Genomic DNA, 25,581 nt, shown 5'->3' with positions numbered 1-25,581 from the left:
GGTGTATTACAATATGAAATGTCACTCATGTTGATGAGAACAACCACAATATTAGTGACATGTAATGCGTTTTTTATTTAGTTACAGTAGTAGTTGGGTTTTAAAGGTGTTTACTATGAATCTTAGATACACTAGAGAGCTTGAGTGATTAAATGATTAATTGTAATAAGTAATAACTTCATTGTCACATGGGTTTATAAATACTGTATGGGTGAAATTCAGATATTCAAATATTCCTGACTGAGTGAAATGTATACATATACAAGCAGGTCAGATATTCCTGATATGAGTAGAATAAGATATAGGGTAGTGGTTATATGAAATGGCAGTTAAAACAAAAAAGCAATTGATATTATGGGATGTTTTACATGATATTGTGGGAAGTTTTTACATTGAGATTACTCAATGTAATACAAGCACAATCAAATAGAGTAGTACCGCCTGAATACCAGCACACACTCAAATAGAGTTGTACCATCTGAATACCAGTACACACTCAAATAGGGTTGTACCATCTGAATACCAATACACACTCAAATAGAGTAATACCGTCCCGTTCCCTCAGGTCCAGTGAAGCCGGACTCTAGGAGGTCCCCAAGACCAGGCTCCGTACCTGGGGCGACAGGGCCTTCTCTGTGGCTGCCCCCTCCCTCTGGAATGCGCTCTCCAAACATATGAGAGACGCCCCCTCCCTCTCTACCATCAAAACCGCCCTGAAAATCCACCTGTTCAGAATCTCCTTTCCGCGTTGACTTTGATTTCAACTCGTTATTTTTTAAGTCTAGCTGAAAATTGACCGTGCAGTACCGTTTAGCCAACATTGACTAAATTATACAGGTAAGTTTAGTAAACGTATGAATAACTAGAAGGGGGAAAAAGGCCATTAACAGAAAATAAATTGTCCATGTTGCACGATATATGGCCGACAATGACATGACATATACTAATGGTGTGGTGTGGTCTTTTAAGAAACTATTGGTGGTAAATGAAGCAGTGTGTTGAAACTTTACGTGATGATGGAGACTTGTCAAGCCTATGGCTCTATGATCCAGGGTGGCTAGTGGAGGCTGGAGGCTGCGGTCCATCCCACACTGACTGACAGCAGGCATCTGTCACGGCTGACAGGTACAGACAGCTGTCTGGCAGCCCCGGCTCATGAACAATGACCGGGCGGAGACGAGAGGGCTGGAGAATCCATCTCGCTCTCTCTGACAGCCTCCATCACTTCGCTGCTCCTGAGTTAGCCGAGCCACCGTGGGGGGGGGCCTGTCTGTGCCCCCTATCCCCTCCATCAGGTTAGGTGAGTGGAACTGCTGCTGTGTGGATTGTGGAATGGGAAGGAGGTGCTGCAGAAGGTGATAAGGTGAACAGACCAGAGGCTAATGCCTGCAGGTGGAGATGACCCCGGCCCCGTGGTTCATACTGGGGCTTGGGGTGATCAAAGCAGTAAGGTTGGTCACGTGCAAAGTACGGGAGGTTGAGAGCATATCACGAGTTTGTGCAGTGGAAAAAGTCTTGGAATGGTCGGTTTCCTCTGGCTGATAGTGGATTGTGATCGTGAATTGAATGAGCAAGCATCCCGACCAGGTAGCGCGTCCTACTGGTCTTGTGTGGAGTTGTACCATACCATAGCTGCACACACATCGACAAACAGCTGTCTCCATCGCTCTGTCCAGCCTAATTTACACTTTGTTGTATGACTGTGCCACTCACTTTAACATTACACATTCAGTCATTTTTGCAGAGCGGTGTGGTTGTACGATTAAGTATAAATGAACACACACACTCTCTCGCTCATTCTTTCTCTCTCTGCCTCACTCTCCTCCTTTGTCACAGCTGCAATAAATCATTACAACAAAGAATGTACTGTAAGTGGGAAAAAACCCAAAGGGACCACTTGCCAGGTGTATTCTCCCAATTCCCTACACGCCCACAACCCACATGTGCATTTACTGTATACACACGGCGTGGGGACGACAACAATGAATGTCGATATGTTTGTGTCATCAAAGAGCAACCTATAAACAACTATGTGATATGTGTTTGGGTGAAACCAAGACTAAGGCAAGTACACATTCAAATCCCTAGATTTGGGAGCTATTCTAATGTCCGTAGCTGAAAAATAAATGTGTTCACGAAAGCCTGCCATGGTCCTTATTTATTTTGCCTCCATCTCCCCTCCCTTCCCTCATCCCTCTCATCACTCATGCTGTGTATGTGGCTTGTCCTTTTCTGATCGCCCAAGCTCCTCAGGAGCTTGTTAATTGCTCCGGTGACAGAGGGCTGCATGCGAGCCAGCAATAGTAATTGCTCCGGGGAGGGAGGCTATGGCTCTGGCCTCCAGTTCAGCTCTGATGTAGTCAACCTCTGATGCTGCATTAGATGGATGCTTCGTTGTCTGCTGAGATGGAAAAGCACGGGTAAATTAAATCAGGGCCGTATCGTTATAAATGTTTGTATATGTATGGTCATATTTCTCTCTTCACTATTTAACCACTTAATGCCCCGTACTTATTACCCATCTCATTAACCAGTATCCCCATCATTATTGATATCCCCCCTAAGGACATGTGTGTGAGCATGTTTGCGCAAGCATATGTGTTTGTGTGTATTTGTTCAAGTGTGCATGAAATTGAGTGTCTCTTTATGTCACATTGATAAGTGTCCACCTTATTGATTAATTATCTTGTTTTTTGTTTTGTTTTTACATATAGGACCCTCTCCATTGTATGAGTATGTATTTGTGGGAAAACAATTCCTTCCCAGTCCAAAGAGGGACTCGTTTAATGTACACCGGCTTCCTCTGGATCAAGTAAAAGCCTTCTCGGTTTTGTTGTGCGTCACTCGAAGCTTGACTGAGTATAACAGTCTAAATTTGACCCTAGGTGTGTCTTGAAGCAAGGAAAATTTCGATCTGCTGTCTTTGAAATGTTAGATTCCTGTTGGTTGACACCTCACTATTATCCTGTTGTAGTACTTGCAGCAACTTTGCAACAAAGTCCCTGGTTTTCTGCCCATGTTCACACCCTCTTTCACCCCAGCGATTCTCAGATTCTGTCTCTTTGAATGTCCCTCTAGGTATAAGCACTTTTCTGAAAGCTGTTCCACGGAGAAAGAGTTGACACCAAGGTTTCCAATTCCGCAACAGTATCTGAGGTGTTTGTCATTGATTCCTCCAGGCCCTTTATTTTTTCACTATGAGATTTAATTCAGGCCCTCAGCTTATCCATAGCTTTAGTTATTTTCGGCTTTCAGCGTTGCTATCTCTCTTCTCAACTTATCAGTCACGCCAGCAAGTTTTTTCTCAATCCTATTACATATCTTTCTCCTTGGGGTCTGTCACCTCACCTTTGGGAGATACATGGATCGGACATTGGAGATGATTTAGCTGCCAAAACTTCAAGTACTCTTTTGCTTTTGGGCCTTCTACCTTGCTTGCAACTTTTTTTGGGGTCAAATCTGTTAACTGGTATGAAATAGTTCCACTGAGTGTAATAAGAGGCGCTTTCTGCCTGCTCAATGCTTGACAGTCCCCCCCCCCTGCAACTTTGTATCAGTGATATGTTTGCAAGTAGACTTCCTGAAAGTTATTTTCAACAATTTAACAGTTTGCAAAGTAAATCATAAGCATTTTGTGTAGAGACAGTTTGACCACTCCTCAGAGATCACACTGACTGCATAGCAGTGGGTTTAGTTTTTTTACTCCAGTGACTTTGGATTTTGCTTAAAGATGCAGGAAAATAAATCTCAGACTGAAGACCATCTGTTCAATGAACCATGGAGTCAGAACAGCCCTTCTAACACAACAGTGAAATGAACTGAATGAGGTCCAATTTACACAATTTGCTTCTTGAGGAGCTGCTCCATTCCTATCTGCTTCGGAAGCTGTGGGAACAAAATGAAGTGGTTCAGAGAACAATTAGGACAGGAGAGTGTTTAAATGTGAAGTTGTTTTGACAATGAGTCAGTTTGGTCTCTTTTTGCTGTTTTGTCAAATTGCATTTTTGCCTATGCAGTAAAATCACAGTTGCTAACACTCTGGAAGTGTGAAAATGGGCCCCTTACGGATCCAGGTTCATGCTCTGAGTTGAGTGAACAAATACTTATCTTGTCTGACAATTGCTTCATCAGAATGATGTGCAGAAGAAATCAAAAGCTACATTTATTGGATTCTAGGATGACTGTTGATCATGATGATGATAATAGTTATTATTATCTATCTATTAATTAACAAAACCTGTCTGTCTGTGTCTGTCTGTCTGTCTGTCTGTCTCAACCTCAAACTTGGCGTTTATGTCCCATATGTCCCGGGGATGTGCAGTGTGCTTGCCCTCCCATTAGCCAATTTTAATATAAATAGGATGGAAAGACCTTTAGATAAATGTATGTTTTAATGAGGGATTTAAAAGAATCTTATCTAGCCTGGGGCAGGTCATTCCAGAATCCAGAGTCGTGGAGTCCTGACAGTAAAGGCACGGTCACACTTTGTCTTCAGCCTCGACTCTGCAACAACCAGCAGGTTCCTGCCTGAGGAACGCATGCTGTGCGCAGGCTTGTAAGGGGTTAATAACTTGTAATTATAGCAAAGTAATTAGGGACCAGACTATAAAGTGCCTTAAAGGTAATCAGTAATATCTTAAAATTAATCCTAAAGCAGACAGGCAACCAGGGTAGGGCAGTTAAATTAGAAGTAATATGTTCTTTTCTCCTGGTTTTAGTGCTCAAGGAGCAAAGAAATAATGCATGTACTGTATGATTTTTGGTGTCTTTGAAACTCAAAATTGATCTGATCCTAGATATATTCCTAAGATGATAAAAACATGTCTGAACAAGTTTGTTAACGTGACTCTCAAAGTTTGGGCTGGGATCAAATAAGACACCAAGGTTTTTGGCAACAGACCAGATACGGTACCTGCATAAAGAAAGAAATGATGACCAATTTCGGTTTTGTCAGAGTTCAGTTGAAGGAAATAATTTGACATACATTGCCCTATTTTCGCCGGTGCCTTACCCATTATCCCTAAACTTCTTTGCCATTTTTTACTATTTTTAAAAACATTTTCAAGTAGTTCAAATAGCCAATCTACAAGCTCACAACGTGTCGATGTAGATCGGTAAGGCACCGGCGAAAATATGGCCCCAGTCTTTAATATTTGCTAGACAGTTAACAAAACAGAACAAGTTTGTATGGCTTCACCAGGAAATATAATGACCATGGATTTGAAGCCGGGTCTTTTTCTTTTTAAATATACAATATTATTGACTTCCACGACTGCCAGAAGCTAGGCTAGGAGTTGCCAGAATTTTTAGGCTGCCGTACAAATGGTTGAGTCAAGACCAGGCTGAACACTACAAGCAATCATAAAATAATCAAGGACCGATCCGGAAGATAGGAAGCTATTAAAAATGGAAAACAAGAAATAAAGGGCAACTACTGCCAATTCCAACACATCAAATACATATAATTTTGGGGGTCCTTGACATGAAAAAGTTTGAGAACCACTGATATAGCAAGATATAGACTGATATTTTTCAGAAAACTGTTAGGATTTAGAAGACATTTGTAGAATAGGCCTCAGGTCTTAATTGGTTAAACGTTTAGAAACCCTGTCATTGCATGACTCAAACTCATGCCCACGCAGTGGAGAAATCTAGTATTGCTGTATGTGAAGGATTTCAGCTTCTTTTCTCTCACTACTCATGCATTTCAATGTCATCGACGGATACTGTAATCTGACTCTTTCTCCTTTACACCAGCAGAAGTCACGTCTCTCTGCTGTTGCTGTATAACTATGCTTCCCTCACACAGAGGCCCTGCCACCTACGCGGATGGGAAGAGTGCTAATGACCTCTACTCAGCAAGCAGCCAGAGGAGTGAACCGCCCTCCTCTAGTCCACAGTGCCACTAACACTCCATCACGCCCCATGTGCATGGAGAGCCAGCCCCGTTGCTCATGGTAACGATGCTAATGGAACAGAATGCTACAAACGTTGGCGTTTCGGAAAGAAATTGCCGCGCAACCCACAGCACATATTGTAGGCAGGGCACTTTGCAGGAGACATCTGTTCCTCCTCAGCGTGAAGTGGAAAAATATATCAATTAGAAGAAGGGAAATAAGGAGGTGGGTAGAGAGAGGGGACAGCCAGAGGTGGAAATTATCATCCAGGGACCTAACATTATGACATTATGACTCTCTTAACCACATGAACCCTAGCATCCCTCTTATGGGCATGTCATTATAGGCGAACGTTTGGCAAAGAATGCAGATCGAGCTCGTAGATCAGCTAATTTCTGTGAAGAGATTTGGTGTTTAGAGGGATAAAAGGAGAAGACCAAGTATAAACCCTTGGGGGACCTCAGTCAATGCCGTATGTATGGTTTAAGTGGCAATAGTCTGGGTGAATGATTTCACTCTGTTATGTTTGTGACTTGTCCTTTTTAGAAAGAATGGAAGCAGGTGTACTCTAATCTAATCTTTTTTTGCAGGAAGAGACAGAGCTGTGTTATCTGTGTTAGCAGTGTTTCCCAAACATAGGGTCGCAGACCCATTTTTATGGGTCACAAGTAAATATGATTTGTTTTTCTTTTTTTTTAAGAGTAGCTAATTATTTTTATCAGATCGCAGGGCTGATCAGTAATCAGACACCGCTCTAGTCGTCACTTTCTCGTCATTGGCTGGCCTTGGTAACAGCACTTTCTCCTCATTGGCTGGCCTTGGCAACAGAGGCCAGCCAATGAGGGCTCGCCATCCTCTCAGAATATGGGATCTGGACACACAACTGTTGCAGAGCACCATAGACATATAAAGGTAGACGCCTCCTTCGGCTCTGAGGCATTTGTATCACGGGGGCCATTTTAGCGTAGGAAAGCTTCCCTGAAGCTTCCGCGTGTGTCACAGAAGGGGGCGTTCGGTAGGCCAATCAGAGGCAGGTGGGGGCGGGACAACTGATTCTGACAGGTCTTAGAAAATACGCACTGTGATTGGCCAGTAGTCAACGCGCTGTGAACGCTGTGATTGGCCAGTAGTCACTTTGAGTGTCCGTTTGCCTACGCGAAAATGGCGGCCGCGATACAGGTTGCTCCAACGAACTGCAGAGGCCAATGAGGTATCTAGGTTTCTATATCTATGCAGAGCACAGTGGTGTCAGATTTCACTTACCAGGGTTGGGGGGGAGAGCTTCCAAAGCAGGATTTCTAAATATGAGTGCTTTTTTTTTTACTTAACAACAACAACCTGTAGTCAGTGGTGTGTTCTACCGTGTTACACTGTATACGTCGTATACGTCGTATACCGTGCTGCAGATATACTGACAGTGTACTGTCTACTAACCATTTCATCCATTGAAAAAGCGCTAGCGCATACCCAAGACCACATGCATGTCGTGCAGGAAATAATTATCGTACACCCTCCGAAAAAACCTAGAACACACCACTGCCTGGAGTGACGATGTGCTCTCAATTAATCTTATAATTATTTCCTGTTAGTTAAGGGGGTAGGGGGCACTCTGCATTTTAGTTAACTAATAACTACTGCTTTAATTTACGGATTGCGACATCGCCGTGACATTGCAGTGGGGAGGTGCTGCTTTCACAGCTGGGCATTTGATTCTTACAATGGAAATGTATTAGCTGCTAATAATTAGCAGAATAGTATGCCCACACAATATATCTGAAGGCAAAACTCAAGATGAGCCAAGCACACTTTTTAAATCCTGGTCAATAAGCAAACATGTCTGGAGGAACACAACAAAACAACAGCTGATTGAGGCTAATCACAATGTCAGTATCATATGGAATGTGGCCAATCAAGATAATAATATGAATAGCCTAATTTAAATCTAGCATACATGACAATGACCTCACGCACTGCTGTGCAATTGATTCTGACGATGGCCAATGACCCAAATTAACGTTACAGCTGAATGTGTTAAGTTAGCATTATAGTATCCCCACACACCAACTACATTGGTTGTGTAACAACTCACAAACACAACAGCTACACAAGAGCTGAGCTATGTGTCACGTCCTGGGTCTGTCCTCAGCCCCTCCCCTCTCCTCTTTGGTCTCTGATTGCCTTGAGTGGACTGACCTGCGGGTGTAATACTATTTAAGACTGTGACTGCTCTCTGTGCTGGATCATTGTATTGTTGTTTGTTTCTTCCGGGTTTCAGTGTGTGTTGAGATGTGTTGTTTTCAGTGTATGCTTGTGCAAACACCCGATGACGTAATATTACGTCATTGGCAGTCAAGCGTTGGATTTGAGATGGCGTAATCTCTCAAGAACAGATTCTGCTCTGCGTTTGAATCTGTCGGGGGGGTTCGTCATATCGCGTTCACACTGGCCTACAAGTGGGCGTGCCTTCAGATCAGGAAGCAGGCCGCGCTTTACCCAATCAAATGTAGTGGGCGGGATTTACGTGTCCGCCAATCCTTCCCCACTCGAAACAAACCGAAACTCATTTAACAATAGCGTCCTCGGAGCAGACAAAACCACGGAAAGATATTCACATTTTAACTTGCTCTTTCATCATAGAAACAAGTGGGCTTATAACCAAAACGATCCATGTTCTATGGGAGAAGTGGTGTTAGTGTTCCGTGTAGAAATATTGTTAGTGGGAATGAAAACATTGTCGCACCACCAGAAGTGAAAGGCTGAAGGCAGACCAAAACCCCGGTTTCCTTGCGCACGTGTGCTACGTCGACTTCCTCCTAGAGCCAAGTGAGATAGTCAAAAACAGTAGAGGGCGCTGTTTTTCCTTTTCATTTGGCGATGGGTTCCCAGATTGGAGATGGCGTAATATTCCAGTCCATGGCAGTCAATGTGTTAAAATCAAAGCAATGAAAAAGCTACTCTTGCACATTGGGTAGAGGAGTGGCCACTAAGGAAAGATGTTCTCCCCCCCCAAAATGTTACAAAATACAGTCATTTTGCCGATAAAACAAGAAGTTGAAGGATACATCAAGATACAATCATTTTGCCCATAAAACAAGAAGTTGAAGGATACATTGGTTTTTACGAAGGATCATGTATTACCAAGCATGTTCAAATCATGTACTTTACATGACATCCGCACCTTTGACATATCCAATATTCATATGTCCTGTTTACTTGTTAATCGTTTTATTGGTGTCATTAATGTCATTAAATAGTATTAATTCAAAACATAAGAAAAACATACACAATGCGACATGCGTGTAAACACTTTATTGAAATTACATTGACAAAATGCTACCATTTCTGCTGCCAGACGAAATGTCAACACTTGGCTTCACAGCAACATTTCGGGGGAGATTGAACAAGGCAGTGAATGTAAATATTCATATCATGTACAGTGACCTATCTCTCTCATCATTCATGCATGACGTAAAGTGTAGCCTCTTTTCTATGGAAATAATTAAATGCTCTATGAACAGCAACGATTTGTTTGCCAACATAAACATGCAATCACAATATAAAGAAGACCACAAATGGCATGTATTCATTAATATCACGCTCTCACTTGGCTTACTTTCACACGCTGCATAGGCTCTGTTTAACATGATGCTTCACCCCAGTTTTCGTGTGTCATTATATGGTACATAGTTTTTCCGTCAAGGGTAGATGTTCTTCCAACACACACTCTGTACACTACTACTGCAGCCACACTTTCCGTTTTCTCTGGATCTGTTCTGTACTACAGCCTGAAAAAGTTGGCTCTGTGTGAAAAGCCATGGTGGCCCAATCTCATCCGTGTAGCTATCATGGAGTTCAGAAATACATTACAGTATCAATGAATGCAGCTAGCAGTATTAGACCTGCTAATGTGGTCAATGTTCGGCCCCCATATAGGGGCGGCCATAGCTGAGTGGTTAGTGAGCCCGCCTAGGGAACCAGCTGGCCCTGGTTGCCCCAGGTTCGATTCCAGGCTATCCCAGCATATGTGCCGATGATATGAAATTTGTCCCTGAGCAAGACTCTTAACCCCAATTGCTCACAGGTTCTCATTGGAAACAAGACCGCAAGGACTTTCATGAACGACCTGTTAAAAGGAATTATCTAGAATTATAGTGTTATAATGTCGGCCCCTGGCCTGAACCGGAAGAGATCTTCTTCTACTTCTTCTTCTTGGAGTTTAAGGGCGGTTGGCAACCATCTCATTGGTGCATTACCGGCACCTTCTGTTCCAGCATGTGGACCAGACGAAACTCAAGGGATTTAGCTTAGTGCGAGCTGATATACTGTATATGACTGTGTCATTTCTTGTTTACCCCAATTTAGTCGTTATGCCAATTAATTCCTACTACAGCCACTGCTGTTATACCCTACTGGCTCACCTGCCACTGAGGAGCCCCCACCGGGAGGACGTAGTGCCTCCATCCTTCTCTCACTCCCACTCAACATTACCCGCTGATAGGCGCCGCCCCAGCCAGAAAAAATGTCAAACATTTAAAAATGTTTTAAAAGAATAGCCGATCTACAAGTTTACAACGCGTCGTTGTAAGCTTGTAGATCAGCAATTTTCACTATTTTCAAATGGGGCTGAAGTGATTGATTAATTAATTTAATTGTATTAATTAATTAATTTAATATTTAGTTTTGTAGGCTAAATATTTCCCAGTGGGGCAGCAGTGAAATGAAAAGTGAGACCAGGCAGGCATGAAGCATGAATTTGTTGTTGAAATATCTATGTTTTCATAGGTAGTTCAGCAATCAGCATCCAGTCCTTATTTGGTGTATTTACATGTATTTACACCTGTCTAAATATGACAGTAATATGTAGAGGTTCATTCATACTCTGTTGACAAAATGTATACATTTTCAACTGGAAAAGTTCACACACACAGAAAGATCATTTTTAAGGAGCGACACAGTTATGCTTCAAAATACAAATTAGTCTTCAGATTCCGTTATCAGTGATGGCTGGTCCCCTTGGAGTACAGAAATGAGAAATGTTATAATTGCGGTAAGCTTTGCGATATCAGATCTGAGGAAGAAATAAAAGACTTTGAAAAGAAAAAGACAGACAGTGAATACAAACCATGAATGCTTGCATAACCGTAAAGTTACTTTGAGTTATTTCAACAAATCCAGATGTGCCATGGGACGTTGAAGTTCTTCCTTTTTCTGCCTACAGTGCCTGTCCAAAAGAAGCTAAATAAATATCCATTAACACTGGCAGCTTGGGGACTGAGATGAATGTGTTCCACTTTTAGCTCCCCTCTGAATACGCTGTAGGGTCGAACAGCGCACTGGAAGAGAGCATGAGGTAAGAACTAGAGCTGTCCCAAGCCAACCTCCACTGTTTCAGACTGACCTCATGTCTCTACCTAAAGGCAGAATACCAAACACACCCACATGCACACACACAACAACACGCACGCACGCACACGTGCGCGTACACAGCAGTGTTAATTCAAATCTGAACCTTTCAGACATTCAGTTAAATTAAGACTGGATTTTACCAGCTACGTACTGTATAAAAATAGCATATACAAATTCTCTCTCTCTCTCTGACTCTCTCTTCCTTTCTCTCTGTCTCCTGCGCTCTCTCAAAAGTGCCGCGCGCGCGCACACACACACACACACACACACACACACACACACACACACACACACACACAGACCCTATACATCTAGTGCTTTCTAAAAGCAGGCACCATCTCCAAAGGTGAGTCTCTGACAATGGATCTAATCAGTTCAGTTCGGCACATTCTCTCGCTGCACATGGTCTTGGGTGGCAGATGGCGAGCGAAGAGATGGATGGCAGCGATACGCATGTGGACGTTCTTATAACCCTGACAGAGAACCGAGAGGGAAGATAGAAACAGCTCATTACCGAAGAAGCATTTATTCCAACTTGACAAGAACCGGAGGCCCGCTCGCATTCACAGCCGTTCCCCTGTGAAAGCCCAAGATCCTCCCCCCCGCATTCGGCATTCACTTTCTGTCTTGTGTGAAGGCAAGTGAGATTATGTTTTAGGCCTATCACAGCCTTTGACCCATGGGAATGCAGGTGTTCCCCTTATGTGTCCAGCTCAATGCACCGGTGGCCACGGTGAGATGGATAGGGTTTGACTTTAACCATGATGTATGGCTCGCCATAAAGATGATAATAATAATAAAACACCCTTCTGATTAAACAAGCGCCCAGTCATCTTAATTGTTCTTATGATGAAAGGTCAGTCTCAGCATGTATCCGTACACAGCCTGCCGCAGGCAATGGTACTTAATGAGACTTTCTCAATTAAATTATCCACAGGGAAACAAAGAGCCAGGCCAGCTCCCATTGCCCCCGACCGACATTTACAAGGAGGGAGCAGTTTGTTGGCCCGTGAAATATGATGGAAGATGACTCATTCTCTCTCTCTCTCTGGTTGTTCTACTGTATGTTCTTCAAAGCTAATTCCACATTGTATAAAGGGATGTAAACCATGCCACTTATTTTATAATTGTGTTAAGACATAGGCTATTTAGATAATTATGTAAAGCCATACTGAACACAAAAGGCTTGGCCACCAAGTTATTTTGGGTGTATTTTGTTATTCCATTGTCTATTTTTGATATTTGTCGTACAACAAATTATACTGGGCTTAAATGGTACATCCAAAAACAATCCTGTGGAAACATTATTGTGTTAATTGTACCCCCCACCCCCCTCTCTCTCTCTCTCTCTCTCTCTCTCTCAGACCCGCACAAACCCATACATGCGCACACACCACGTATGCAGTAGACCAGTACAGTCCCATCCCTCCCACATGCCACATGACGGCTTTCCCGTCCCAGTGTACTGAGGTGGCCTTCTCCTTTGAGGATTAACGATGAACAAAAGCCATACTCATTTCATGCTCACATCTCCTCCCTTCCCCCCTGTGTTGGAAAACCCCCACTGGCCACAGCACAACTCCTCTTTGCCCGCCAGCCTGGCAGCCAGAGGGGCAGGCTTCAGGCATGTCGGGGAGGGCGGGGAAACATGCAGCCAAGCTTGTGTACAACATTCTATTGCAGCACATTAATTTTCACAGCCCCGGCGAGTATTTCACTGTTTACAGTGACAATGCCTCTTTTGTCTGTTAAAGGGCTCAACCACAGATAGATGTCGCTGGCCTCAGAACACGTTCTCGTGGTTTGGGATTGGAGTAGCTCACTCCAGGGTGTTCAGTCAGTGGTAGTCAGTCAGAAATGAAATATGTTATCTTCTGTATACTTCAAAGTGGTGTCTGATATCTCAACTGAGTTCCATTTTTCTACACCAGTCACTGGCATGCCTGCGTCAGCTGGACAATATGAAACTGTGTGCGTGTGCGTGTGCGTATGTGCGAGCGTCATAACTAGCTCCACACTATGACCTCTAATGAGGGGCTGCCCAAGGCATGGACACAATAAACTGATTTATTTGTCTCTCCCTCTTCCTCTCACTACTGTGTGTGTGTGTGTGTGTGTGTGTGTGTGTGTGTGTGTGTGTGTGTGTGTGTGTGTGTGTGTGTGTGTGTGTGTGTGTGTGTGTGTGTGTGTGTGTGTGTGTGTGTGTGTGTGTGTGTGTGTGTGTGTGTGTGTGTGTGTGTGTGTGTGTGTGGAGATGCACCTATCTGTCTGTGTTTGTTTCATGACAGATGCATCTGTATTTACATCCTGTTGTGTCAGTGTGTGAATTCTAGCCAGAGAATGACAGGGATTCACCTCAGATTTTTGACTATACTGTCCCTCCAAACCGCTCGGTACCATTTTCTGTGGTGCTTTGCAGTGGCCTGGACCCAGCAGCCATGGGTAATGAGCTGGTAATTCTTCACTTTGGTGATCAAAGGCCCAGCTCCCAAACGAGCTGCCCGCCTCCCCCCATCTCTCTTCTCCTCTTCCCCTCCTCTCTCTCTGCTCCAATCAGATTCGGGGGCAGCCAAGCGTGAGTTCTTCTAACCCTGTGGCGGTACTGCTCATTATTCTGGGGCCTGGGAGACCCTAGTGACACGTCGCCTGACTGTTGCCCCTTCAACCCCGATCCACACGGCCAACCGCCTCCCGCCCCTTTAGCCGTAACCGTTGCCCGCAGGCAAAATCAATCGGTCTCAATTCCCGGAATGCAGGAACATTCTGGATGGCTAGTAGTGCTCCTGTTTGTTCGTTGCTTCACTTGACACCTCTTGCCCCCCTCTATTCGTCACCTCATGGCCACTTGCACAAAACGCTGCAAAACCTGTGTCCTTGATACTATAACTACTCCTTCTACTACAGCTTCCCGCTTCCTTTTTTTGTGACCCCTCTCACCCTGCCTTCACCTCTTCTCAAGCCTGACATATACTTAGTTTCACGCAGGTGTTGTGCACCACAAATAGCAGATCTACAAGCTCACAAGGCGTCAGGGCGGCGGCATGACAAATTGTGGTGCATGTGTGTTTGTAGGTCTGCTATTTTTGGTGTGCGACATCCATACGCAACTACAGTACGTATAAATCAGGCTTCACTCACTGCTGTTGAATTCATAAGTACCCCCCCCCCCCCCACACACACACACATACACACACACACTTACTCACTTTGTTCTCAAATGCTGTCTGCAGCTCCATCTATTCTAATTCATGTTCCAATAACTCAGACGCATCACTCACTTGGCAGCATGCATATCATTCTGCTTCTCACACAGAAGAGCAGCTGTAATATTCTCAAGGTTATTCCCGATGTTAACCTCCCGCGGCTCTGGGTCTTTTTCAATCTAATACGAATATAGCCCTGAGTACTGAGTGGGCCTGTTGAAAATGCAGAAGAGCCAGGCCGTGGCAGGGAATAGGGGAACGAGTGGCCCACTTTGGGCCCACAAGAAAGCACCTGCAGTGCATTCATTCGGTGGTCCACTAAACTCCAGCAGCCTTGCGGGTGCGAGTGTAGGCCAACTCCAAGCCACGTTGATTGGTGTAAAAACAGGCCAAACCTGCTGGGAGCACTGGTGGCTTTTCTCAGGCTGGCCTCCATCCATCACACACATCCTCTGATCTGGGTTCTCTCTCTCTCACTTTTTTTTCCTCCTTTCTTTTCCAGTTTCTCTCTCCATCTCAGTCACTCCCTCGCTCTCCTTTCATACTTTGTCTCTAATTGGTCACGTACGCGAGACTTGTGCATAACATGGAGCGAGGCCAATATAGCATCAATTAATGTCTTTATTTTCTGTGCTTATCGCAAATTAATTCAAACCTTTCCTTTGGTAATCAAACTTAATGTGAACATGCGTAATGATCTCTGTGGACATGGGGGCTGAGGAGAGAGAGAGGTGGAGTCGTGGAGAGGCAGAGGGATAGAAGAGGGTAGATGGATAGAGTGAAGAAAAGGGAATGGATACCGTGATATAGGGCTGGGAAGTTATATGATAATAGTTTTTTTATAATCAACCTGTATTATACCTCCTTGTACAATGGCGTGCAAAAGGTTCTGACCTACAAGCTTCGCATTGTGACACGTTGTGAGCTTGTAGATCTGCAATTTTCATGATTTTCGAATTATTCATTAATCGTAATCAAGGCAAAAGTTTGAAATGATCGTGCTATTGATTTAAAGTCATATCGCCCAGCCCTACCATGATGTAAACATTACAGCGTGGAAGACGTGTCAAGGGCAAGCGAGTCTTTGTTGAGCAGCCATGTTGGGCTGCATCAAGGCATGAGAACACAGTTGGTGGCTTGTTGGAATGACATCACCCATTGGTTTGTCGATTACTGTTTTGAAGCCCTGAGTTTTGAACATCGCCATCTTAGATCTGACCGTCGCCATCACTGATTTCTGCAGCCATAAGTGACCATATTTGGATGAGAGAGTGGAGCTGGGGATACGCATTAGTATGCCTCCATCCTGATCACCGTGGTAGCAACTTATCAATCACAATATTGCTACGCCCTAAAGCATACTCTACTTGATCGTCTAATTTACTCTAAATGGGACCATCATTTACAAAATTAACAACATGCTGTATTGAAGAGGACTTGAAACTAGCGATTGAAAACCTAATCTCATTAGGAAAATGTTTACTGAGGCAATAAATCAAGTAAGAAGTAGGGTCATTTTGTCATAGACTTCTACAGTATATTATCTCACTTTTTTTTGCAACCAGTTGAGTCGCTCCCTGCTGGCCATTAGAGAGAATACAGGTTTAAGTCACATCCACATTAGCTTCATCAGGAGGCAAAAATATATCATCTAGAAACATACAGCCATAATATTCTATTGCCATAAGGTGATCCAGCCTGCCAGCCAGCATTCCAACTTCCTAGTGCTTAGTATGATAAGATATCGGAATTACAATGATACTTTTACTGTGTGACAGCATCAGACATCGTGTTGCTTTTGACAAAATGTGAAAAAGAGTTTTTCCATTTGCCATGCACTACAAAGTTGAATGTTGAAAAATATGTGTGTGTGTGTGTGTGTGTGTGTGTGTGTGTGTGTATATATATATATATATATATATATATATATATATATATATATATATATATATATATATATATATATATATATATATATATATATATATATATATATATATATATATATATATATATATATGATACCATTAGTCGCAGAAAATAGGTAAAACATTCCAGACCACCAGTATGGTCTTTTAATTATAGGCTCACAACCTTTTCTTGATTGTTGATTCCTATATGATCCTTCTGCTCTGCTGGCTGGCCTAGATGTCAGCCTTGTAAACTGATTTCAGAGAGAGTGAAGAGGAATTGATCAGGTGGGGGAGCATGAAGGAGGCTCAGGGTTATTGTTTGCTTGTGTGTTCTAGTGTGCATGTGTGCGTGCACACACGTGTCTTGTGTGTGTGTGTGTGTGTGTGTGTGTGTGTGTGTGTGTGTGTGTGTGTGTACGGACCATTGCTCTAGATGTTTTCCAGTAAAGTCAACATTGTAATGGATCAGCAGGCACGCTTTCAGAAATCATTAAAGGGATGTTGCTTGGTGTATCATTTCTCCTGTGTCTCTCTCCCTCCCTCCCTCTCTCTCTCTCACTCTCAGACAAACTAACCTCACACACACACACACACACACACACACACACACACACACACACACACACACACACACACACACACACACACACACACACACACACACACACAATCCAAGACGTCCTTGGTTATTAAATGTGACACGTACAGCCGTATATCATCATTCAACTGATGGCTGTCAAGGTGCTGTCCAGAAAATGAGGTGGGCTTCATAGATAATTGCCAAACTTTCTGGAGAAATCCTAGTCTGATTAGGAGAGACCGCGTACATCCCATATGAGATGGTGCAACTCTCATAGTAATATAGATGAGTATATTAGTTAACTAAAAGATGACAACCCAGAGTTGAGACCAGGAGGCAGATGTGCGGTCATACACGCTTCTCTGAGTTTCCATTAGAGCCGTTACCCACCGAAAACCCCACAGAGACTGTGTCTGCCCCTGGCCATTTAAATCAAAAGTAAACAGAGATGTTGTACATGAAAACCTAATACAAACTAACACCACCACTGCAGTAGTACCACAAAATAGGATAATTAAATGTGGACTCCTAAACATTAGATCTCTGTCACCAAAATCTGTATTGGTAAACAATCTACTCAGATGATCATATTGATTTATTTTGTCTCACTGAAACATGATTGTATGTTAGCCTAAATGCATCCCCTCCCCTGATATCTAACTTGGGAGAACAAAAGAGAAAAGAGTAATTATCGAGGGAAATTTCAATACGTGGGATTGATAATGATAGTCTTAGCACTGTCTTTGGGCGCCGGCCTACTCGGGTGTCACGCAAGTCGAGAACGATGCAAGTCGGGAATACATGCACACCCTTATATAGTTGTTGTACATGTGGTCTGATATTTTGGAGTCTCAGGCTTATCTAAAATTCTCTCACATGCAGCCACTTATATCGGTGAAGCGGTAGATACAGATATTTGTGTGTTTTTTTGGTTCTCGAAAACAGTTGGTCCGATCGCATTGCCACATGGCACTGCACACCCCTGGATCATATGGGATCGTGCACCTGATTCGGTCGGTCGGATGGCGCCTATGCTCGGCACACTCAGACAGAGATTCTGTGAATTCATAGATTAATAGATTCAATTGGCTTCTCTCAGAGTGCAAATAAACCCACCCTCTTATTTAATCATACTCTCGATCTCGTTCTGGTATATGGCATCGAAATGGCATCGGAACTCTCTTCCCAGAGAATCCTCTTCTGTCAGACTACTCACCATTATACACAAAAGTGAGATCTGATAGTTCTGTAGCTACATTTAAGGAAGTGATTCCATCAGCATAATTTAATGTTATGTCTCAATACAACAGATGACTCAAATGCTATTCCCTCTCAAAGTGATCAACTTTTTGATAGTGTCAAAGTCTCCTTGCAAGGGACACTTGACTCAATTGCCCCTCTAAAAAAGAAAACAGAGGAAACCACAACATTAAAGCAAACATGAAAACCAGACTGCTTGCTTAGTCTTGTAAGATACAGTCATAGGAAGGCCCTCTGTAATACCAGAGCCACCTATTACACAGCTTTAGAGGAAATAAAAACAACCCTTGGCAACGTTTGACACTTTGGCCAAGCTGACAAAAAGATAAGACTTTATTGATCCATTCCATAGCTCTCAGTAGTAATGACTTCATCAGCTTCCTTAATGTTAACTATTAGAGAGAAACATTTACCACCTCTTGCCCTCAGTCGGCATGGCGACACCGGTCTGTCCTCTGGCGTAGGAGCCTTGGAGTTGTAGGGCCTGATGTATATCTGGACTGTTTTCTTCAATCGACCTCTCTGAATTTACTTCCAACGATTTCTTCAGCTAAACCATCCCAAGTTGTTCCCAACTAAACTACTTAAGGAGGTCTTGCCACTGGTTGTTGCCTCTTTGCTTGATGTGATCAGTCTGTCTTAGTGGAAGGCTATGTGCCACAGTCCTGTGAGAAAAGTGCTGAGAGACACACCAGAGTGAAGCTGCATTCAGCAGTCCTTTAAAGGAACTTGGCATTTCACATCCACTCAGTCCAACATAACGAGGACATATCATCCTGACGCAGTGGTGGAAAAAGTACTAAATTTTTTTACTTAAGTAAAAGTATCAATACTGCAATGTAAAAAATACTCTGTTACAAGTAAAAGTCCGGAATTCAAAATTTACTTGAGTAAAAGTACAAAAGTATTGGTATCAAATGTACCAAAAGTACTCATTGTGCAGAATGTCCCATTTCACAAGTTTTCAAATGTATAATCATCAAAAATCATTTGAAATGAGCAGATCTACAAGCTCACAATGTGTCGCATCACAACCCATTGTGAGCTTGTAGATCGGCTATTTTCAAATGGCCAAAATGCATTTAGGGCTGAATTGAGTAATGTATGTTTTGTAGTAATAATCAAAATCTACAAAGTAACTAGTAACTAAAGTTTTCAAATAATTGTAGTGGAGTAAAGTACAATGTACTTAGTTACTTTACACCACTGTCCCGACGGCCTATGACCTTTATCATTACTTTCCCCCCCAGTAATAGTACGCACTTGACCGGTAAATGATGCATTAGAATAGCGCTCAGTGGCGTTGGGGACTGAAAACTCTTGTTGGAAAGTTTAAATTGACATAACTAACAACTTACTGCTTGCAATATGTAATACCTTAAATGTAGTACCTTAAACCTTGAGGCTGTTTCTGTTCCAAGGTGTCACTCCTCTCTTTCTGCACTGCTCTCCATTTCAATATCTCTCCAGATTTTTTTTCTGATTTGTTCTCATACCATCTCTGTCATTTTCTCTTCTTCTCCGATCCACTTTCCGTTATTCATCTTGCCTCTGGCTTCCTCTCTTATTCTGAGCCCTTTGCCTTTGTATCTCTTTTCCTAATACCACTACACACACACGCGTGCGCACACACACACACACACACACACACACACACACACACACACACACACACACACACACACACACACACACACACACACACACACACACACACACACACACACAGTATATAACACTTTTATTTCTCTCTATCAATGTCACCACGGGCTGAATCCCATCCCTCCTCTCTCTCTCACCAATGATATCGTCTCTCTACCTCAGTGTAATTTTACAAATTTGGAAGCTAATTGGGTTTCTCCTGTGATTAAGTCAATAGCAACCTTCATATTAGGGCTTAATGTACCCTAATGAGTCCATTTGTTGGCCAGCGGCTAATTAGGTCTGGGCTGTTTATAGATAGCCTAAACTAATTGATGGGCATTACTGAAGCAGTGTGTGTCGATCAGTAATGTACAGTATCTGAGCCCATTTCTGTGCTTCCTCGCTGTTCCAATACAGATCCCCCAAAACCAGATTATAGTGTTCTGGTTCATGGAACACACATGCATTATTTGTGAGGCAGCTCGACATTAACATTGATGATAACTCTGGGGAAAGTTGGGAAACCGAATAAAATCCATTTAACTTTGACAAAACCCTCTTCCTCTTCAACAGGCATGGTTGTATTCACCCTGCTGTCTGCAACCAATGATAGCCTACAGTATATGTATATGGACTTATAGTGTTAATGTTTACAATCTGTGGACATTTTCCAGCTAGGGCATATGGAGTTCTCTGATGTACAGTATCCATCCTACTGTAGCAACCATCCTAACAGGATTAAATACCATACAATGCTGAGGTGATATGAAGACAAAAGCCCCATATATAACTAAATTGGAATCTCTCACAGATCCCACTGACATGTTACGACCATTCCCTCAGAGGCAGCCTGCATCAGGCCTTGGCTTGATAACACATAGTATGGCTGAATTTAGACTAGAGTGAGCTGGAGGGAGCCAGGCTGATATTGAGACTTATCCTGATCATATATAGCCCTACACGTTATCAAAAGAGGGCTTTCTTTGAAGCAGACTGTCTGTCTGCACACAGCTGTGGCTCTATGATAAAGACTTTAGGTCTGATAGGTGAAACTGCCACCTCTTGCATCTATGTATCACTATCTTCATCTCCCTAAAAAAAATAAACAGCAAACAAAATGCTTGCCTGGGGCAGCTTTTTTTTTTACTATTCTAACTTTCTTGAAAGCAACCCATCTGTTAGCTAAACATAGTTCCAAAAAGTTCCCTTTTGCCATCTGTTACCATTTCTCATTCTGTCCTATATTTAAAAGATAATTATTTCATAATTTCTTTCATACAGTATGCAGCCTCATAGTCATACCTAAGTAAAGTACTCAGGTACTGTACTTAAATACATTTGTTGGTATTTTTACTTTCTTTAGTATTTACAATGCTCAATACTTCTACTTCTTCCCAACTACATCTCAGAGGCAAATATTGTACTATAACTAAAATGTATTTTAAAACTTTAGTTACTTTGTAGATTTTGATTTATTATTACAAAACATATAGTAACCACTTCAGCCCTATATACATTTATCTACAAGCTCACAATGCCTCATGATGTGACGCATTTACATTTTATACATTTGAAAGCTTAAGTACAATGAGTACTTATGGTACTTTAAGTATATTTTGATGCCGAAGTACTTTGTACTTTTACTCAAGTCAATTTTGAATACGGGACTTCTACTTTACAACTCTACTACTATCTACATTTCAGTATTGATACTTTTACTTATGTAAAAACATTTGAGTACTTTTTCCACCACTGTTGAAAGCAACCCATCTGTTAGCTAAACATAGTTCCAAAAAGTTCCCTTTTGCCATCTGTTACCATGTCTCCTTCTGTCCTATATATTTAAAAAAAAAAAAAATCTTTCATACAGTATCCAGCTGCACCATTAGTCATACTTTCCAGCTTATAGTATGAAGAACTGTGTCACTTCAATGTTTTGGAGTGAACACGCTATGCAACTTTGATAAGCTAGAGGAGGGAAGAATGTGCACATGGTCCAAGCCGACCTCTCTAGTCTCCACTATGACTACACTCTCCGACTCCGCCTCTCTCTCTCTCAGCAGCACGGACAACAACCCGATCCCACGTCCGTCCGACAGACTCCCCTCCCTCCCTATGGCTGCTGCCGCCACCCCAAACCCAAAGCCCCCTTCCATCTCTCTCTCTAGTCTCTCTTCTTCCCCCTCCTGCCTCCTCCCCTGACCGGATTCCACACCGCTGTCCCAACGACAATCCACTACTCCACGCCAAAGAAATGCCTTCCTAACTTTGCCCGGGTGGAGGGGGGGGAGAGAGAGAAAACAAGAGGAAGAGAGCAACTCTGTACTACTAACGTCAGAAGTGGGGGATTTGATTATATCGGAGAAGTTTTCTTCTTGCGCCCTAATATTCGGCCCGCGGCAGGGCGGATAGAGGGCAGGCCGAGGAACAGACCGTATGATGTGGATCTGGTACCTGCTGCTTGGTTCGGGGTCAGGCTCCAGTACGGTCGGTAAGTTGTGGAACCACGAAAAAAAAAAAACTAACGTTGTTGCTGCTGCTATCCCTCCGTGCGCCTCTTTAAACGGTGTCGCCATTACGGCGTATTATTAAAGGCACATACGCCGCTTTTATTTTGGGGAAACAATGTAATAAGAACAACTTTAATGTGTTTCGCTACTTCTGTTTCCATGTTTTAGATGTTGTTGTTGCGACTTTGTGGCGACGACTAGACCGTTTCATCTGCCGTGGAGTGTTTTTTTTTTGGGGGTCTTTAAAAAAAAAAGTCGCCACTGTTTCTCGTGGTCGCGCTTTTTCCACTGTCGTGCACGTTGAAACAAGCACTGCACTCTATTTACTCTGTACTGCCTGCCCTCCTGACTGACTGAGTGTGAACTGTGAATACAGATTTGTTAGGCTACTAGACGCATTTGCTCGCTGGACGGGGACAGCGTGAATATGCATTCATGGAAAGGCATGCGATATGAGACGAGGGGGTTAGTCAGTGTGTACGCTGGGCTGCTTATGACCAGGGGTTGTTGACAGGACAGCGTTGACAAGTCAATTCTAGACCGTCCTCCTGCCCCCGCCATGGCAGCTGTATGGGGCCCAGTACAGGTCAATTCTGTCCTCCTGCCCCCGCCACGGTATGGCAGCTGGGGGCCCAGTGCAGGGCCAGATAAGAGCACTGCCTCAGTTTACACTCAGGTCACTGGTCAGTGGTCAGGCAGCTGGGTGGCATGGTCCTCCTGTTTGTGACGGTGTGGCCCACTACTTTGCTTTACACATACTCAGTATTTTACCAAATGTATACTATATGCAGTTTCTTGAATTACATTTGCAGAAACATGAACGTTTTATATGAGTAACTAATTCTGTTAGACTATATGCCTATACTAGTTACACATTGCCTCAGTTTTACACTCTGGGTGGCATGGTCTTCTTGTTTGTGACAGTACTTTACACATAGGCCTACTCAGTATTTTACCAAATGTAGTATATCTGCAGTTCCTTTAATTACATTAAAGGAATACAGAAATATGAAAGTTTTATGTGAGTAAATAATTCTGTGTAACATACAGTTATGCAGTGCCTCAGTTTTACACTTGGGCCAGGCAGCTGGGTGGCATGGTATTCCTGTTTGTGACAGTGGCCCACTACTTTGAACACTTTTACCAAATGTTTTATGTATATGTAAATCTTTTATGAGAGTAAATAATTGTGTGTAACATACAGTATAGCCTATGCCTATACTGGTTACGCAGTCCATCAAAGAATACATTTGCATGCATTTGCATTGATTCTTCTATCATAAAAGCTTTGGGTGAAAGTTTAACCTGTCTTTCTGTGTATAACGGGGATGACAAGGTATATCACTGTTCAGTATCTAAGATATTACCTTTCATTCATTAGGCTACTGTTTGGTTTGATTTGCATTTTGCATTCACTGATGTGTATCACAGTGTAGTAAACATGTTATTGTTCTGTAGTCTTCATCTTTGAAGATCTGCATTTATGTGCGACCCTTACCTGACAGCATAGAGGGAATACTTGATATTTACCAAGCAGACATTGTGCAAACATTTCAAATTTATACAAGCAGCAGACACTGTGAATATCATTATGTAATGCAGAGAAAAATTAAACAGATTTAGTGAGGGCTGTCAGACCCAAGGCCCACGCTGTGGTCTGGTTTTCCCTCCACACAGCATGCTGTAATGCATTCACTCACATCATCATATTTCTGATGTGAACGCATGGGTGTTGTTTGCAGGTCATCAGTTGAGGGATAGTGCTGAATAAATAATGTTTGTTTTCAACCTTGTGTTGTGGCCAAGGTCACTTAAGCAAGCACTTTTAGTCTTGCTACGGAGTAGTGTGCAGAAAATAGCAGATCGACTTGTAGATGTGCTATTTTCGGACCACGACAACGGCGTACGACAGACTATAAATCAACCATTAGACCTGTATACATTTATTGTAGATGTTGGTTGTATTTTTTAGCACAAAAGTAAATTTGGATTCTCTTGTGATTGTGTACTGTACTAGCAGGTACGCACGAACACACCTGCACAAGACATGTGTTTGTCTGTGTGTATATGCTTGTATTTGCAATCATAAATGCAGACGCATAGGGACTCAGTCAGAAAGGGCATGATGTGGTATTTGTCCCCGTATAACTTATTTGGGGAATATCAGAGGCGGTGGTAATTAAAAAAATCATTATTTCCATTTCTTGTTTATAGTTTGTTTTTCATAAGCATGCTTCCGCTGTGGCATAGGCTTATTACGTTAAATGAACTGCACTGTGAGGGCATTCGTACATTTCTGTTTTAGGGAAGCAATAAGACAGCATAATGACTTTTAATGACTTAACATTTCTTGGAGCAGTGGGACCAATTCTCTAGCAGCAGGGTGCTGCAGCTTCTAAATAGAATTTAGATGAACTCTTGATCTCACTTGTCTAGCCCTCCCATGTTTTTGCTCTACCCATCTTCCAGGGCAATCCAGCCTATAATATATGCTGAATTGCATGAACAAGCAAACATGTGTTCGCGCAAAGACGCGCATTCACAAATGTTTCAGCCCACGTGAAGTGTGTGTGTGACCCAAAATGAGTTCAACACCCCTGGCCCATATGTACTGTATATCGCTCCAATGTGAGAGTTCACCAACAGTGGCCAGGCAGTGGCTCAGGAGGTAGAACGGGCGCTTGGGAATCGGAAGGTCCCCGGTTCAATCCCCAGCACCTCCTCCTGGCTTAGTGTCGAAGTGTACTTGAGCAAGACTTATCCCCCTTCTGCTCCTGTCCTGAATGAGCAGGTTGGTGCCTTGCATGGTTTCCTCCGCCGTCGGTGTATGAAATGTGTGTTATTGGGTGAATGTAATGCACAATGTAAAGCGTGATATAAATAGACCATTAATTTACCATTTTAAACCAACTGCAAAATCTTCTAGCGTTATGGAGTCTGTGGACAAATTTCTTTCAAACCTTTACGGTGTGTTATGCATGCTTGAAGCAGCCAACCCAGATGCATCATTGCTCCCAGTGGTGCTGGCATAACCATGGTCCAGTATCTCCTCAATCAAGACGAATGTGTTGCATTACTCTTGCTGTGCTACCCAACTGCACATGGGACAGGTGGTGCTGGGATATTTTCATTCACAACCACGGACGCATTTCTCAGGTCATTCCTCAG

The 25,581-nt window shown here is 42.9% G+C and overlaps 2 protein-coding genes across 2 annotated transcripts in view; both read left to right on the top strand.

The window, feature by feature from the left end:
- pdhx (pyruvate dehydrogenase complex component X) overlaps positions 1-25,581 on the top strand; it is a 408,353-nt gene that overhangs the window by 325,424 nt on the left and 57,348 nt on the right. The window lies entirely within an intron of this gene.
- Positions 21,969-25,581, top strand: part of ldlrad3 (low density lipoprotein receptor class A domain containing 3) — a 101,132-nt gene continuing 97,519 nt past the window's right edge. Inside the window, exon 1 of the mRNA XM_080438641.1 lies at positions 21,969-22,394. Coding sequence (XP_080294767.1) covers positions 22,340-22,394 — 55 coding nt within the window. The 5' untranslated portion in view covers positions 21,969-22,339. The remainder of the gene's footprint in view (positions 22,395-25,581) is intronic.

This window comes from Gymnoscopelus braueri, assembly GCF_963280865.1.
Source record: "Gymnoscopelus braueri genome assembly, chromosome: 9".
Taxonomy (NCBI): domain Eukaryota; kingdom Metazoa; phylum Chordata; class Actinopteri; order Myctophiformes; family Myctophidae; genus Gymnoscopelus; species Gymnoscopelus braueri.
Note: the sequence above shows the minus strand (reverse complement) of the source record. Positions and strands in the feature narration are given on the sequence as shown.